Here is a 16,961-nt window from a genome sequence, read left to right on the forward strand (position 1 = left end):
ATTAGTCATGACACCGAGAGAGCTCACACCCATGAGTGCCCCGGCCATTGATGGAGTCAACATGGTTCCAGTCAATGGCAGCAATACTCCAGCTGCAATTGGGATCCCTACCTATATATATATATATTTTATATATAAAATACGAAACATTCCCTCATTAGAAATTTACAATGATACTCAAACATGAAAATGCAGAACAACTTACAATGTTGTATCCGAAAGCCCACCAAAGATTTTGCTTTACAGTCTTCATGGTTTGCCGGCTTAGCTCCAATGCATCAAGCAACTGCATAGCAATCACTTATACATCATACAACAAGATGAAAATGAATAATATCTATCTTATAGATGTGCTAATTTTCATTCTCTAATATGATACTAAGATTTAATATGACAAACCTGTGTTAACCGATTGCCCATCAAGACAACGGGAGACACCTCACTGGCCGCTCCCGCACCACCACCCATGGCCACTCCAACATCAGAAGATGCCAGAGCAGCAGCATCGTTTATCCCATCTCCCACCATTGCAACGATATTCTTATTCATCTGAAGTTCATTGATAAACTTCTTTTTCTCTGCTGGTTTAACTCCTGATATAACCTGTATTAAAAACCTAGGATGAGGTACTGTTTTTTCTGGCACTTCACTATCATCAGTTTCCACCATGCAATTTTTACAGGAGTTAAGGTGATATTGCAGGGAGAGAAGATACCCTTTCTTGAGGAATTCCAACAACAGAGGCTACATAGTTTGCAGCACTCTTCTTATCACCAGACAACATGTACACATCTATTCCCTGTCGAGTCAAATTCTCAACAACTTGTGCAGCATCTTCCCTGATCTTATCTTCAAAGCGGATGACTGCAGCGAGTGTATTATCCACCCCAATATACACAACAGACTGGTTGTTGTTGGATTCATGCCCTTCAGATGCATTCAATAAGTTCCCAGTGGCTCCATGTCTGCATTGAACGAGAGTGAATCAAAAGGTGAAGCTTCTGTCGATAAACGACTAATACAAAGGATGAAAAGATTATACCTTTGAACCCACTCTAGTGTCCCAACTGCAACCCTCTTGTTGTTGACGATAGCAACGGCTCCAGACCCTGGTTCCTCAGTAAACGTTCCATCCTCTGCCTGCAGTGAAGGAGTTCCTTAAGCTCATCAAACAAGGGAAACATATAACATTACCAGTCCTACCTTCATAGTTTGACAATTATGAGCCCGGGCTGCTTTAACAATTGCTTTCCCAACAGGGTGAGTGGTGTTTGATTCAACAGCAGCTGCTAACATCAAAACATCAACTTCTGACCAAGTATCATTCAAATTGTGCCTGCATAAGAACAATCGAGATCAGATGTTTATCAAGTCCTTGACGAACAGGTAGAGTTCGATATAGCAAAGAGCCTAACCTTGAATCTTCAGGAATAAAAACTTCAGTCACAACAGGGTGTCCCTTCGTCAGTGTCCCAGTTTTGTCAAAGACAACAGTATCAACGGAGGAAAACTTTTCAAGAATATCACCACCACGAAGAAGTAAGCCTCTTCTTGCTCCTAGTGACGTACCAACCTATATAATATATCAAGTTATTCAACATCTTACCTCTGTCTCATCCATTACAATAAAAGGACTTTTATCCAGTAGAAAAATTACCAGCATTGCAGTTGGTGTAGCCAACCCAAGGGCACATGGACAAGCCACAACCTAAATCCAGATAAAGGTCTGTGAGACAGCATGATTACTAAAAGATGAAACGAAAAAGAGGAGAAAGGTGATCATAACACTTATGTTACAAAAAATGTTATACCAGAACGCTGCAAGATAGTTGGAGGGCCAAGGAGATTGGGCTCCCGTTATGCAAGGCAGGGGGAAGAATGTGTCCACCAAATAGATTCCAAAATGTAAATGTAGCCGCAGAGATAGCCATCACTCCATACGTGAAGCGCCCTGCGACCTGTAATTGCAAAAAAAAAACAAAGGTTAGTCGTGAAAATATCCAGAGCATGCAGATTGATATAGAAATGTGAAAGGAAAGAGAGGAGAGACCTTGTCAACCAACTGTTGTACGGGTGCTTCTCTGCTTTGAGCTTCTTCAACCATACGAACAATGTCCCCAACTGCAGTTTCACCCCCTGATCTATGCACTTCGACAGTAAGAGTTCCATTCAGGTTAATAGATCCTGCTGCGACTTGACTCTAGCCCAAGAGATTTTTTTAACAACAAAGACATGAGTTACATCTACATAAATTAGTACCATGAGCAGAATAATTGAAGTCGTGTAGAAGAAAGTTACCCCTGCTTCTTTTGTCACTGGCAATGGTTCACCTGTGAAACTTGACTCATCAATAGCGCTTCTACCTGACTTGACAATACCATCTGCTGGAACTCGATCCTGCGTGAAATAAGTGAACATTATAAAGCGTCAAGGACACTTTGCATTAGCAGAAAACAAGATAAAACTAGGGAAATAACATCATAGTATCATATTAGGGAATTAAAATGTTTTTCTTCTTACTCCTGGTAGTATGACGACTAGGTCGCCAACAGAGAGACTATTACAAGGAACGTCAACAGTTGAGTTCTGCAGATCACCACCATCAAGCAGAAGGCGAGCTTTTGAAGGCAAAACACTGAGAAGGCCAGTCATATCACTGGTGGCTTTTATTTTAGCTCTCTGTTCAAGATTCCTTCCCAGTAACACAAACGCTATTAACATAACTGGTTCCTCAAAAAATGTTTTCCAGCCCTGGATAATGTCAAAACAGCTTTTATAATATCAGCAACCAACCGCAAGGAGAGCAATGCAGTACATGGAGAGATGAAAAGTTTACAAACTCCATAAAGGGTAGTTAATTACCAATTTGGGAATCAAGGCGGCAAGGGAGCTAACACTAAATGATGACATGGCACCAAGACCAACTAGCGTGTTCATATTGGGAGAACCTTTTAAAAGGCTTTTGAAACCATCAAGTATTAGCTGACGCCCGGGACCAAGCAACGTAAGCAAACATAAAGAGACATGGAACCCTGTTGAATGGACTGCATGGAGCCAGGGAGCCTTCACACCAAGAAAGTGAGTTAAATGGCCAACTAGGCATACAGCACATAGAGCCCATGAAACAGCAAGCTCGCGTCCTGTAATCAGACAAAAAGATTATACAAATATCAGCGATAAAGCATCAACTTCCGGAAATAATATAATCTATTTGGGGGAAACATTTATACCACTCTGTTTCAAGCGAGCCTGCTTGTCCTTTGTCTTTGTTTCAAAAACTTTGAAGAAATTCTCTGTCACCAAATCTGTAACAAAAGAAAAAGATACTTAGTACTATACCATGAATGATTGCTGCTGGAGAAATCTTTCATCCTGCAAATTGTCCAGAAATATCTTCAGGAACTTCCCCTACCCCCAACCATTATCCACCGGATTTGCAAAATGATGATGAGATTTGTGTTTCCATTTCTTATCAGTGTTCTACTTCCAATCAGTTAGCATTAAGGTCATCAAACAAAATCAATCAGACAGGTTAAACCTTTGTCTAAAGATCAACTAGGAATTTTCTTTGTCTCATGCACTCATCTTGCTAACTAACCAAATTTTCATCTCCGGCTATCCCTGATTGATTCCAAAGGAACCATATTCCTAGACACTACTAGAAACTGCATGAGAAGTTAAGAAGAGTTGGAAACACAAAGATTAAAGGTAGAATGCAAGAACAGCACATAAGGAAGGGTCCAAAATCTGATCCTTGTTGAGATAAAAGAAAAGAAAAACAAATCTTAATACAGCATCAAGGCTCAAGCATACTGAATCATCATCATTCAAATAAGACTAAACCCTCTCACCTCGAGGAGTGGACTCAAAGCCGCAATTGGTGAGATGATTGGCAAGCGCCTCGCCTAAAGTCTTTTGCCAGTCAGGTACACTTTTGGCTTCGGGTACAGGCCACACTATTGCCGTCTCGGTGGTGAGATTAACACTAGCAGTAGCAACTTGAGGCTAGACAGCAAAGATAAGAAAACAAGAATTCTTTTTTTTTTCAAAACAAAATAATCAGACAAGCAAATGTTCTACTAAAGAACATAAACACATGAGTTTTGGTCTTAAAAAGGCTTACTTGGCTTTCCAGTATTTTCTTCACACTTGCTGAACAACCACCACATGTCATCCCCTTCAATCAAGTAGGACACATAACATAGCCGAAGTGAATTCAAGATCAACAAGAATCTAGAGAGAGAGAGATAGATAGAGAGAGAGAGAGAGAGAGAGAGAGAGAGAGAGAGAGAGAGAGATGAACGTACTCTGACATCTAGGATAATGATGTCTGAAGACGGAACAGAGACACCAGCACCCAATTTCGCCTTTGAATCACCACTATTCGATCCTCCACTACCACCACCGCCGCTTCCACCATCATACCCTCCAAATCCAGAACCACCACCACCACCACTTGAGATACTCCTGAAAGACGGAGACGAGCTGGACAAGCACTGCAAACGGCGTCGTATCACGGGCAAAACAGCAGCTCCCAAGCTCCTATAGCAAAGCGAATCCGACGAGGTGATTCGTCTTGCGTGAAAGCAACCAAGACGGCGCGAGGATGGAGAGGAGCGAGCGAGCAACAGAGGACGGAGATGCCTGGCGCCGGAAAAGTGGCGGTGAAGAGCTTTAGAGATAGTGAGGAGAGGCAACGAAGGAGGAGCAGCCATAGTTTTAGCCATCGCCGCCGTTGCGGTGACGGTTGAGAAAACGGCGAATGTAGACTCCATGGAGGTTGGCTCCTGAGCCTCTACTCTAGTTATCTTCCGTGTGGTATCTCAGGTCTGAAAATCGCTTACAACTTCCCTTTATGGTTTTGTCAAAAAAGTTTTATGTCTTTCAGTCAAAATCTTACAACAGCATGAACAGACTTTTCGTGGTAAATATCGACTCTTTCTTGTAGTCCGGTTTTCAATTGAACCGAACCGAATATTTAGTTAGTTCGGTTTCAATTCGTCGGTAGGGGTTATTGAATGGTGCCTTTAAAAATCCTGGTTGTATGATTTTAATATCTGTATTAAAATCATGTGTTATTAGCTTAGTGATTCATAAATTCTAATTCAAATCAAATCAAATGTTATTCAATCATATGGATTTACTAATATAATTGATTTCAAAATGGATTTGTATAAATTTCTTTGTTAAAAATACAAAGATTTATCTGAAAAAAAATCTTCGGATTTATAAATACTAATCCGAGAGAATTATAAAATCTATATATTTTATTTGGATTTATAATTCGATCTTAAGGAGTTTAAAGGAGGAAATGTGCTTATGGCGAACATGATGAATCAAGAAGTGAGAAGTTTGATATATAACCATTAATTAATGTAAAATAACCACGAAGTTGAAAGAAATCTCATAGGAATTTTGGCGATGAGGATTCCTTGTAGTTTCTGCTCAGTGTCTTGTAGTAATCTTTTACTTTTCTATATTTTTCAGCTTTAACCTTGTCTGAAGGACGTTGTCGTCTGCAGTAAGTAATATTAAGTTAAAGATAGCATCTTTGAAATTAATTAGTATACTACATGGATTTCTAAACCAATAAATACTACATGGAATTTTTCAAAAAATATAAATTATTAAGTAAATTTTGATTTGGACTAACTAAATTGACCAAATTTTGAATAAAACTGACTCATCTTATCTAAATTTAATAAAATATAATTAAAACCCAAAAATATCAGTTAGTTTCAATAAATATTAAAAAAATAACAAATACACTCAATTCAATTCGACAATATTTTAAGTCGAATTGAACTATCTGAATCCACAGACCTACTTTCTAAAAAAGAAGGATATTTGGAAACTTTAAATGATTTATCAACTGATCTACTAAGACAAATTATAGAGTGTGAAGACACTTCACGACAGCATAACCAAACACAAAACAATAATGTCTTCTTTTACTAGTACATAATAACTTAAGAGAGTCTCTCTATACACATCTTATCATAACTAGTTTATTTTTATATCATATAAAATCTAGTAAATGATTGAAATTCTCAGAATCGATTTACGCGTGAAGAAGAAAAATGATATATACTTTGAAACTTAACTGATTTACCAACGGTTTATCAAGTGGTATTATTGGTTATAGTATTTTAATGGATTTATAAATCATTTTCGATTTAAAATTCTTTGATAAATCCATGATTTTAAAAACCAAATAAGCGTTATGAATTTCAAAATCAAAATAGATGAATTGTTATAAATCAATAAAATGGAATAAGTAGGACGAGACTTTGATCTATTTTAATAATTCAAAATAGGTTAATCGTAACTAAACTTAAATAATAACCTTAGTAGTTCATGAGAGAAAATGTTTGGGATTGAGAAATTGTTCAGAATGTACTAATTTTCATTGGTTAGTGTGGGAAAGTGACAAGGTAAGAGTTAGGAAGATCCAAAACTAGTTAATTACATACAAGAGAATATTAAAGCTCAAAACTTTGAACTATTGCCAGTAACTATAAATTGGAACAAGGTGAGAATTCATTTGTTACCCAAAAAGAAAAAGGTAATCAAGAACACCATAAAAATATATTAACTGAATACACAAAGTTTTTTGAGATATCTGACAAATAGCAAATGTCTACGTGAGAACTTCTCCAAACGTTAAAAGTTCAATCAAAATAACAAGGTTGAACTCAATATTTATTCCTTTGTATTTTTTCAAAAATATCTATAAATCCACTCAAATCCAATTTCAAATCAAATCCTTTAAGTAAATTTATGTTTTTAAATAACACTAGATTTTAAAATCATAAAACCAATACAAATTATTAGATTTTAATATGGATTTCAAAATTATAGAAACAAAAACACTCAATTTGGTTTAGATTTTTAAATCCATTAAAATACATAAACCAATAACAACCCTAAAGCACAACCAAACACAACCAAACACAACCAAAGTGTTACTTTACTAGGACACCAACCAAACTTAAACGACTCTCTATGCACATCATCATATCAGAATTGGGATAAAGGCATTGTCTTTGTGTCGTCTAGAATCCAATAGAAGACAGAAGGTTCCCGGAACCGAGCCTTCTCTTACGCAGACGCTCTGCGATAATGAAGGCAAGCTCCAGAGACTGAGAAGCGTTGAGCCTCGGGTCACAGTGTGTATGGTAACGTGAGCTCAGATCGTTGTAAGTGATGGTGCGTGACCCTCCAACACATTCTGTCACGTTTTGACCCGTCATCTCTAGATGAACCCCACCAGGGAAGCTACCTTCTTGATCATGCACGTCGAAGAACGCTCTCAACTCCGCCTGATATATATACACATAGATAGACATGAATCATGCTGCGCCAAAAAAAAAGATCATGAGCAAGAAGTATTATTTACCCTGATTGCATCGAAAGAACGAGTCTTTAGCCCACTTGGAGCCATGATGGTGTTCCCGTGCATTGGATCACTAACCCAAGTCACAATCTGACCAGCTCCACGTACTGCCCTGATCAAATGAGGAAGCTTCACCCTCATATTCTCAGCTCCCATTCTCACTATAACCGTTATCCTTCCAGGCTTGTTCTGTGGGTTTAGTATCTCTATCAGCTTCACCAGTTCACTTGGAACCATCTTATCACTCACCTGAGTTCACACAAACAAACAAAAAAACACAATCAAGATAAGGAAACTAAACAGTATTCAAAGATTATAACGTACCTTGATCCCAAGGGGGTTAGCGATTCCCCTCAAGAACTCAACATGAGCACCATCGAGTTGGCGAGTTCGTTCCCCAACCCAAACCATGTGCGCAGAGCAGTCATAGTAAAGTCCAGACGTCGAGTCTTCTCTCGTGAGTGCTTGCTCATAAGGCAGCAGCAAGCACTCATGGGATGTCCAAAAATCAGTAGTGGTCATGATCGGGTGTGCGTTCGTAAGCCCAGCTGCACCCATGAATCCTAAAGCCTCATCAACTCTATTAGCCAATTCACGGTACCTATTTTCATCATCACAAACACAACAACAGTTTCTGACTTAAGCAAAAAGTTTTGTCTCCAAACGATTTTTAACCACAAGTTTAAGACCCCCCAACCTGTCGCCCTGTTCACTATGTTGGCTGAAATCAAGATTCCACTGGCTAACTCTCTGCATTGCCGCATAACCACCAGTAGCAAATGCTCTCAAGAGATTCAACGTAGCTACAGATTGTGTGTACGCTCTTTCCATCCTGTGCGGATCAGGTATCCTAGACTTCTCATCGAAAGCATCACCGTTTATGTTATCTCCTCTGTAACTCGGCAGCTTCACCCCATCTTTCTCCTCAAACGGGTCTGATCTCGGCTTCGCAAACTGACCCGCCATTCTCCCCACCTGAAACACACAAACAAAACCCATCAAACAAAACATAAACTTTCCACAACACACAAGACTCAAAACAAACAAAACATAAACTTTCCACAACACAAGAGACTCAAAACAAAATAACATAAACTTTCCACCACTAATTCAACACACACGACACAAGAACAAACAGAGTTTAGTAAAAAAACCGAACCTTGACACACAGAACACAGTCACACACAAAAGACTAAAAACAAAACAGAGTTGAGTGAAAAATCAAACTTTTAGACACAGAATCAACACAAAAGACTAAAAACAAAACAGAGTGTAGTGAAAAATCGAACCTTGATAAACAGAATCAACACAAAAGACTAAAAACAAAACAGAGTTTAGAGAAAAAATCGAACCTTTATACACAGAATCAAAACAGAGTTTGAGTGAAAAAATCGAACCTTTATAACAGGCATCTGACCACCGAACATGAGAACAACACCCATCTGAAGAAGAACCCTAAAAGTATCCCTAATGTTATCAGCGTTGAACTCCTTGAAACTCTCAGCGCAATCACCCCCTTGGAGCATAAAGGCCTGACCCATGGCGGCTTGGCCAAGCTTCTCCTCGAGTTTCCTCGCCTCTCCGGCGAAGACGATGGGAGGGTAAGAGGAAAGCGTCTCCAGAACAGAGTCGAGATCCTTCTGGTCCGGATACTCCGGCAATTGCAAAGCTTTCATCGATTTCCAGCTGTCCAAGCTCCATTTAGCGGGACGGGAGGCTGATTGAGAAGATTTATCGGGGTCGGTGGAGCGGACGGCGAAGACGGGGGAGAAGGTGATCGGACGGCGAGGAGGGGGGCGGTAAGGTAGGAACGATTTGGTTGGGAGAGGAGAAGAAGAAACGTTGAGAGTCGTCACCATCTCTGGTTTGGAGATTGACGGCCGGTTCTCGAGAGGATAGAGAGAAGGAGAAAGGTGAGATTTTTAATGACAATAGATAAGTGTTTAAGTAAGAAAAGTATTAGCCACGTGTCATGCGAATAGCGAACATGTCTGTGTGAAACAGAAGGTTACCACCACTGGGTTTTTATCTTCAGCTTCTTCTCTCTCTAAAGCAAAATATGTGACTGTTACAAAACTTGAATGTTAAAGTGTTATGGCAGATCCTTTGATGCTACTTTCTCTTCAACCTCCTCCTCTGCCTTTTCTGATATTTTCTTCTTCTTATTCTTCTCTTCACCGTCGATGGGGTTTGTCTCGGAGTGGGATTAGATTCTCTGTTTCTGAGTTTCGTTTGTCTTCTCAACTACAATTGGCTAATTCTACTTCACCTTCGCAGTCTTCTTCTACTGCTCCGGAGAAGTTTGATCTCGTGTCTACAACTCGTAAGCCTTTGTTTCCTCTTCTTCCTTTTGCTTTTTGGTGTGTGTCTATAGATCATATACTTTCAAAGCAAAAAAAAAAAAACTTCTAGATTATATTTACTTGATTCGGTTTGAAGTTTGGTAACTTATAGTTGTTTGGATCTGCAGAGCTCAAGGATGGAAGCCAGGTCTTTCGATTCGGAGATGCAAGTGAGGTTGAGAGGTATCGTGAAACTGAAGAAAAAGCGAGATGCTTAGAGCTAGAGAGGAAGCAACATGCTGAGATAGAAGAGGAAGAAGCCAGTGAAGGAGTGAGAGATGGAGGACATGCATTGGCCGATCTAGATCCTGTTTCTGAACTGGAGTCTCTCAAGGAAAAATCTGTTGTGAAGATAAAACCGGTGAAGTCTAGTACTGAAACAGTATCTGAGAAAGAGTATGGAGCTCCTCCTCCTGCCCGTCTCAGCAGTGTGATCAAAATTAAGGATCGTAAAAGGGTTCGTTCTCCTGCTAAGAAAAAGAAAGAAACGCCAATTCCAGTTACTGTTTCGGGGAGTGAAGATGAAGCTGAAGCTAAAATTGCTAGTGTTTCTAATCTGAACTCTATAGTTAGTGTAGCAGAAGTTATTCCTACTAGCGCTACTGAAGAAAAGACCAATGAGAATGTAGAGCCACTTTCTTCTCAAGTCATGGAGAAAGTCTCAGTGAATGAAATAAGAGGAGACTGTGAGACAAATGGTTATCAACAACTCACTGAGAGTCGTGTGGAGGAGCAAGCAACACCAATATCATCTAGTTCACAACATGGCTCGCAGTTGAATGATCTCAAGGAAGTTGCTCATGTTTCTACCACTGAACTTGATGACAGTTTGGAAGAGAGGAAAAAACTGATGAAGACTTTTGAAGCTGAAGAAAATCTTGTCGTTGAACCAGCAGCTACAGTTGAACTTGATGTGTCTCCTGATGGACTAGTTGTTGTGTCTCCTGAGGAAAATCTTGTCGTTGAACCAACAGCTACAGTTGATGTGTCTCCTGATGAACTAGTTGTTGTGTCTCCTGAGGAAAATCTTGTCGTTGAACCAACAGCTACAGTTTCTGTGTCTCCTGATGAACTAGTTGTTGTGTCTCCTGATGAAAATCTTGTCGTTGAACCAATAGCTACAGTTTATGTGTCCCCTGGTGAACTAATTTCAACTTCCGAAGCAACAAATCACAGCATTGAGGAGACTGCTGAAACGCCTGTGGTTGATACGTCTGAAATGGTGAGGTCCTAAGTCTAAACCATTAAGTAGTTTTAACAGTTATAGAAGGAAACAGACATCAGAGATTGTCTGTCAACAGCCATCACTCTAATTAGTTTTCATTCTTATAAAGGCAAATGACGGAGAAAATGGGACTTCAACCATAGAAGATGAAGTAGCTGTGATTGACAGTAAAAATGATAATGGTAGCATATCTAAAACTGTCAATGACACAAATGACGAAAATCTCCAACTTCCTGAACCTGAAACAGCTAGTCTTCAACCCATTGAAGTGGTTTCAGTCAGGTTAGTAAGTGATATATTTTACTCTTAAGTGTTTGTGAATGCTTAATGAACTATACTAATTGTCTTGCATAGATACATATCTGCATGCATACTATGTACATATATTCATACCTTTTTAAGTATCATATTGCAGCTTTTATAAAAGCATGCTTGTTTTACTGTGCTTGGATGCTTTACTTCTAAACAGGGAAGAGCTTGTGTCCAAAGCATTTTACTTGGAATCTGGTTCTGCTTCACTCCAAAACCCCTTTAAGGTACCTGTGATTGATTCCTTCTGTTTGCAGTTCACTTGTTTTCAACACGGACAACGGGACAAGTAGTAACTTTACTATCACCTTCTGCATTTCATTAATTCATCACAATCTTCTTTCAAAACTCTTACACTTATGGATAATTTGTGAATATGATTTGACCCTATGGCATATTAATATTATTAAAGAAACATTAGCTCTAATTTTTAGATACTTAAAGATTATATTATATGGTTAGTAATGTAAAAGTAATGATGTCCAGGCATTGGCAGGTAGGGAAGATGCTTATTTTATCTCTGAGAACAACAACTGGCTAGGTGTTGCAGACGGAGTCTCTCAGTGGTCTTTTGAAGGTACGTTTTAAAGTTTTCTTCGCTTATTAGTTTCCAAAACACTCACTTCTAGCTTTTTCTTATTGACTGTATATATGTTTTGGTTCATCTTTCAGAAATCAATGAGGGGATGCATGCTCAAGAACTCATGAGCAACTGTGAAAAGATTATCTCTGATGAAACTGCAGAGATATGTGATCCAGTTCAAGTTCTTCATAGAAGTGTCAATGAGACTAAGTCATCTGGATCATCCACAGCCTTGGTTGCTCATCTTAGCAATAATGTGAGACTTGGTTAAATTAGACAATCCTGTTTAAAGTGATCACAACAGTGCGTTTTGATCATGTAAAACTACTTTGTAGGAACTCCACATTGCCAATATTGGAGACTCAGGATTCATTCTCATCAGGAACAGAACAATATTGCAGAAGTCAGCTCCTATGTTTCATCATTTTTGTTTTCCCTTGCACGTTACACGAGGCGATGATGTCCTAAAACTTGCAGAGGTACGAGTTGATATTACTTAAAAGCAATGTCAATCATGTTTCCAAGTAGCAGACATACACTCTTGAATAGTTTATTTAAAATATATGCGGTCTTGTTTCACACGAACTACAGGTTTACAATGTGAATGTGGAAGAGGGTGATGTTATCCTTACAGCAACTGATGGCCTCTTTGACAACTTGTATGAGAAAGAGATCGTTTCAATTGTTTGCAGGTTACTGGAACAGGGTTTGGAACCTCAGGTGCTTAATGCTACAAACTTTATTACATCTATTTTTGTTGAATTGTGTTGATTAATATATTTTTGGTAGCAGAGAATAGCAGAGTTGATAGCTGCAAAGGCACAAGAGGTGGGAAGATCTAAGACGGAGAGAACGCCATTTTCAGACGCAGCTAAAGAAGAAGGACATGATGGATACAGAGGTGGTAAACTAGATGCTGTTACTGTCATCGTTTCACTTGTAAAAACTGTATCTAGCTAAGTAGTAAGTATGCAATCTTCCTCCCCCACTGTAAATAAAGAGAGTGATATTATAATACACATCACCTTGTTGGTTTCTCTATTCTTTAATTGAAACGATGTATAATCAAGTAAAGACTGATTACAACTAAGTAGTGGAACAGAACATGATCCAGTGAACATAGCTGGGCTGTTTCATGCTTCCAGTCAGGGCTGGGATTTTGAACCGAACCGTACTAAAATGCGATTTTCGGTTTGATAATCAGTTAGTTTGGTTTTCTATGTTTTAGAGAAAAAAAAATTACGTCTAAACCATACCAAAAACTTAAACAGAATAACCAAATTCAAATCGAATCAACCAAAATAACTGAAAATCATTTGAATTTATCAGAAATTTTATACAAAATTCAACCTAGATCAAAAACTTAAGTATACCGAATCGAAATTTGTGGTGATTTTGGTAAGTTTTATGTTGACTAAACCGAATAACCCGAACTAACCGAACCCGATGGCCTACTTCCAGTGCTAAAAATAGACCGAACAATCTCAAGCGCTACAAACATTGGACCGGGTCCAGATAGTGAACCCTAAAACCAACACTTAACTCTCTCTCTCTCTCTCTCTCTCTCTCTCTCTCTCTCTCTCTCTCTCTCTCATCTGCGTCTCCTCGGAGCCTTTCAGACAAGAGAGAAAGATGAAGTCTTTACTGAGAAACGTCTCCACATTAAAACCCAAGACCAAACTATCGACAAAGCTTCTACCTTTAATCCACCAAACCCTCTCCAAACCCTTCTCCCAATCCACAACCATCCCAACAAAGCAAGAACGAGTCCGCGACCACGGCTACGACAACTACATGGAAGTCGAGAAAAAAATCCGCAAAGTCGTCAAGTTCCACTCCCTCATCCTCTCCCAACCCCAAAACACCATCCCTATCTCCCTCCTCGACACCTTAGCTCGCCGCCTAGGCCTCGGCTTCAAGCAGCACGAGCCTGGAGCCTTCCTCCTCAAGTTCCCTCACGTCTTCGAGGTCTACGAGCACCCCGTCCAGAGAATCCTCTACTGCCGTTTAACCAGAAAGGCTCTTGATCAGATCCGTGACGAGCAAGAAGCTGTTGTCTCTCAGATACCTGAAGCTGTTACTAGGTTGAGGAAGCTCGTTATGATGTCCAACACTGGTAGGATCCGTTTAGAACATGTTAGAATAGCTCGGAGTGAGTTTGGTCTCCCTGAGGATTTTGAGTACTCTGTGATTCTGAAACATCCTCAGTTCTTTAGACTCATCGATGGAGAGGAGACTCGAGATAAGTATATAGAGATTGTTGATAGAGAGCAGAGTTTATCTGTTTGTGCTATAGAGAGAGTTAGAGAGATTGAGTATAGGACGAAAGGAATAGACGCAGAGGATGTTAGGTTCTCGTTTGTAGTGAACTTCCCTCCAGGTTTCAAGATAGGGAAGTACTTCCGCATCGCTGTTTGGAAATGGCAGAGGCTTCCTTACTGGTCTCCCTACGAGGACATCTCCGGCTACGACTTGAGGTCGTTGGAAGCGCAGAAGAGGCTGGAGAAGAGAGCCGTCGCTTGTATCCACGAGCTGCTGTCTCTGACCGTGGAGAAGAAGATCACTCTTGAGAGGATCGCTCATTTCAGGAACGTTATGTGTTTGCCTAAGAGGCTGAAGGAGTTTCTTCTCCAGCATCAGGGGATATTCTATATATCGACTCGCGGGAACTACGGGAAGCTTCACACTGTGTTTCTGAGAGAGGCGTATAAGAGAGGGGAGCTTGTGGAGCCGAATGAGGTTTATTTGGCTAGGAGGAAGTTGGCTGAGCTTGTGTTGATGAGTCCTAGGAAGGCTAAGGTTGATGCTGAGCTTGTTAGATACAGGAACGGATTTGATGATGAAGATGATGATGATGATGATGATAGCGAATGAGACTCACTCATTGTTCTGTGTTAATTTTGAATCGGAGAAAGATGCCAAACAAGATTGCTTACTTCAGCTGCAAGAATATACTTTGGGCACTACTCTTTCTCATCAGTAATATTCTTTAACTCGGTTCATATGAAACAACCTGGAATATTTGTTTCTTGAGTCATATGGTTTAAGCTAAGAATCATCTTACCTGTCTACTTATGCCAAGTCCTAAAAAGAAAAAAAATTATTCTTTCTTTGCTTATTTATGCAAAAAAGAGGTCCTTTTACGCAGTCAATATAAAGACAATTTTTTCTTTGTAATAAATATCGTAAATGTCTTGGTCTCTGTCGTTATCAACCTTCATCATCACCATCACGTGATTGGCTAATACAAAACTTATTCTATCTTTTATTTTTTATTTTATTTTCACCTCACTAACCGTGAAGATGGTGAAAATGAATGTCCGTTTGAAGATGATCCTGTTGATGGTGATGTCTCTGGTCCTGGGATTTTCGTCGGCAGTTGATTTCAGATGGAGGAAAGGCGGAGGGTTTTCTGGTAGATTCACCAGAGCTGCTGGCTCCTCAGTTGTATTCCCAGTTCATGGAAACGTTTATCCTCTTGGGTACACACACACCTTCACAGACTTATTGCTTAACGTCTCTCATTTCAGAAACTCCCTATGAGGTTTGATTGATTCTTTTTGTTTTCTTTGGTTTTGGAACAGGTATTATAATGTAACTATCAACATAGGACAACCACCAAGACCTTATTATCTTGATCTTGACACTGGTAGTGATCTCACTTGGCTCCAATGCGATGCTCCTTGTGTTCGTTGCTTGGAGGCACCTCATCCACTTTATCAGCCTAGCAACGATCTGATCCCTTGCAATGATCCCTTATGCAAGGCGATGCATATGAATGGTAACCATAGATACGAGGCTGCAGAGCAATGTGACTACGAGGTTGAGTATGCTGATGGAGGGTCTTCTCTCGGTGTACTCGTTAGAGACGTCTTCTCCTTGAACTATACAGAAGGTCTCCGGCTCACTCCACGTCTTGCTCTCGGGTATATATATATAAACCTTTGGACCGACAGTTTTTTTTTTTGTTTAGTTCATGGAGTTAAAGTTTTCCTCATTGGAGTTTCTTTTTTGTTTGTAAACAGATGCGGATACGATCAAATCCCAGGGGCATCGAGTCATCATCCTCTAGATGGAGTGTTGGGACTAGGTAGGGGGAAAGTAAGCATCCTTTCACAGCTTCATAGCCAAGGTCATGTCAAGAATGTTATCGGTCATTGCCTAAGCAGTCTAGGTGGAGGGATTCTGTTTTTTGGAGACGATCTTTATGATTCTTCAAGAGTCTCTTGGACACCAATGTCCCGTGAAAACTCGTAATATACCTATTCTCCTTGTTAAACGTATTGTTATTCTCTTCGTGCTCTGATAACAGTTTTTTTTTCTCCCTCTCTCAGAAAGCACTACTCTCCTGCGATGGGAGGGGAACTTCTATTCGGGGGAAGAACAACGGGGTTGAAGAATCTATTGACAATATTTGATAGTGGCAGTTCTTACACTTATTTTAACACCAAGGCGTATCAGGCAGTCACATACTTGGTAAGGAATTTGTAAAAAATAGTAAAGTGGAAGAGACTTGTGTTTTTTTCTGATTCTGAACAAGTTTTTTTGCTTCTGTTGGTTTAGCTGAAAAGAGAGCTAAGTGGAAAACCGTTGAAAGAAGCAAGGGATGATCACACGCTGCCTCTGTGTTGGCAAGGACGTAGACCGTTCATGAGCATTGAAGAAGTGAAGAAGTATTTCAAGCCTCTAGCTTTAAGCTTCAAAACCGGGTGGAGATCAAAAACTCTGTTTGAAATACCCCCTGAAGCTTATCTCATCATCTCTGTATGCAAAATCTTCTCCTTAGCCAGTCTCTTGACTTTTTAAAAAAAAATAAAGTACATTGCTAAAAAAAAGAAAGTCGGTGTTATAAAATTATGTTGCAGAGGAAGGGAAATGTATGTTTAGGAATCTTGAATGGCACAGAGATAGGTCTCCAGAACCTAAACCTCATTGGTGGTAAAGTCCTTATTTGTACTATAACCATTGGTAGTTTCAGTCAGGAATATAAAAGACATATTAACTCTTTGTGTATTTTATAATGACAGATATATCGATGCAAGATCAGATGATAATCTACGATAATGAGAAGCAATCCATTGGGTGGATTCCAGCAGATTGCGATGA

At 39.6% G+C, this 16,961-nt stretch overlaps 5 protein-coding genes across 7 annotated transcripts; 3 read left to right on the forward strand and 2 right to left on the reverse strand.

Annotated features, from left to right (window-relative positions):
* Positions 1-3: 3 nt before the first annotated feature.
* On the reverse strand, positions 4-4,895 carry LOC130505336 (copper-transporting ATPase PAA1, chloroplastic-like; the record flags this gene model as incomplete). The annotated part of the gene is made up of 17 exons (XM_056999929.1): positions 4,308-4,895; positions 4,124-4,177; positions 3,852-4,005; positions 3,231-3,305; positions 2,863-3,140; positions 2,521-2,751; positions 2,299-2,397; positions 2,051-2,200; positions 1,812-1,958; positions 1,658-1,708; positions 1,416-1,573; positions 1,204-1,336; positions 1,043-1,140; positions 716-965; positions 400-603; positions 206-286; positions 4-111 (listed from the first exon to the last, which is right to left on the reverse strand). Coding segments are annotated over exons 1-17 (2,739 nt in total), but the record flags the coding sequence as incomplete, so codon positions are not given.
* Positions 4,896-6,855: 1,960 nt separating this feature from the next.
* On the reverse strand, positions 6,856-9,325 carry LOC108839746 (phospho-2-dehydro-3-deoxyheptonate aldolase 2, chloroplastic). The gene is made up of 5 exons (XM_018612521.2): positions 8,794-9,325; positions 8,094-8,371; positions 7,721-7,997; positions 7,400-7,645; positions 6,856-7,322 (listed from the first exon to the last, which is right to left on the reverse strand). The coding sequence occupies exons 1-5, from the start codon at positions 9,253-9,255 to the stop codon at positions 7,056-7,058; spliced, it is 1,530 nt and encodes a 509-aa protein (XP_018468023.1). The 5' UTR covers positions 9,256-9,325; the 3' UTR covers positions 6,856-7,055.
* Positions 9,326-9,444: 119 nt separating this feature from the next.
* LOC108839745 (probable protein phosphatase 2C 62) lies at positions 9,445-12,929 on the forward strand. 2 transcript variants are annotated; one of them, XM_018612518.2, is made up of 9 exons: positions 9,445-9,719; positions 9,867-10,960; positions 11,073-11,245; positions 11,433-11,499; positions 11,759-11,849; positions 11,945-12,111; positions 12,191-12,334; positions 12,447-12,575; positions 12,645-12,929. In XM_018612518.2, the coding sequence occupies exons 1-9, from the start codon at positions 9,491-9,493 to the stop codon at positions 12,813-12,815; spliced, it is 2,265 nt and encodes a 754-aa protein (XP_018468020.1). In that variant the 5' UTR covers positions 9,445-9,490; the 3' UTR covers positions 12,816-12,929. The 2 variants fall into 2 exon arrangements, with proteins under 2 accessions (XP_018468020.1, XP_018468021.1); XM_018612519.2 differs by having other exon boundaries at positions 9,447-9,719; positions 12,648-12,929.
* Positions 12,930-13,389: 460 nt separating this feature from the next.
* Positions 13,390-15,323, forward strand: LOC130505337 (protein ROOT PRIMORDIUM DEFECTIVE 1). 2 transcript variants are annotated; one of them, XM_056999930.1, is made up of 2 exons: positions 13,390-14,834; positions 15,186-15,323. In XM_056999930.1, the coding sequence occupies exon 1, from the start codon at positions 13,488-13,490 to the stop codon at positions 14,727-14,729; it is 1,242 nt and encodes a 413-aa protein (XP_056855910.1). In that variant the 5' UTR covers positions 13,390-13,487; the 3' UTR covers positions 14,730-14,834; positions 15,186-15,323. The 2 variants fall into 2 exon arrangements, with proteins under 2 accessions (XP_056855910.1, XP_056855911.1); XM_056999931.1 differs by having other exon boundaries at positions 15,159-15,273.
* Positions 15,014-16,956, forward strand: LOC130505335 (aspartic proteinase Asp1-like; the record flags this gene model as incomplete). Its single annotated transcript, XM_056999928.1, has 7 exons — positions 15,014-15,337; positions 15,440-15,781; positions 15,881-16,108; positions 16,190-16,331; positions 16,419-16,619; positions 16,721-16,793; positions 16,883-16,956. Coding segments are annotated over exons 1-7 (1,239 nt in total), but the record flags the coding sequence as incomplete, so codon positions are not given.
* Between the last annotated feature and the right edge of the window lie 5 nt (positions 16,957-16,961).

This window comes from Raphanus sativus, unplaced genomic scaffold (genome assembly GCF_000801105.2).
Source record: "Raphanus sativus cultivar WK10039 unplaced genomic scaffold, ASM80110v3 Scaffold2182, whole genome shotgun sequence".
Taxonomy (NCBI): domain Eukaryota; kingdom Viridiplantae; phylum Streptophyta; class Magnoliopsida; order Brassicales; family Brassicaceae; genus Raphanus; species Raphanus sativus.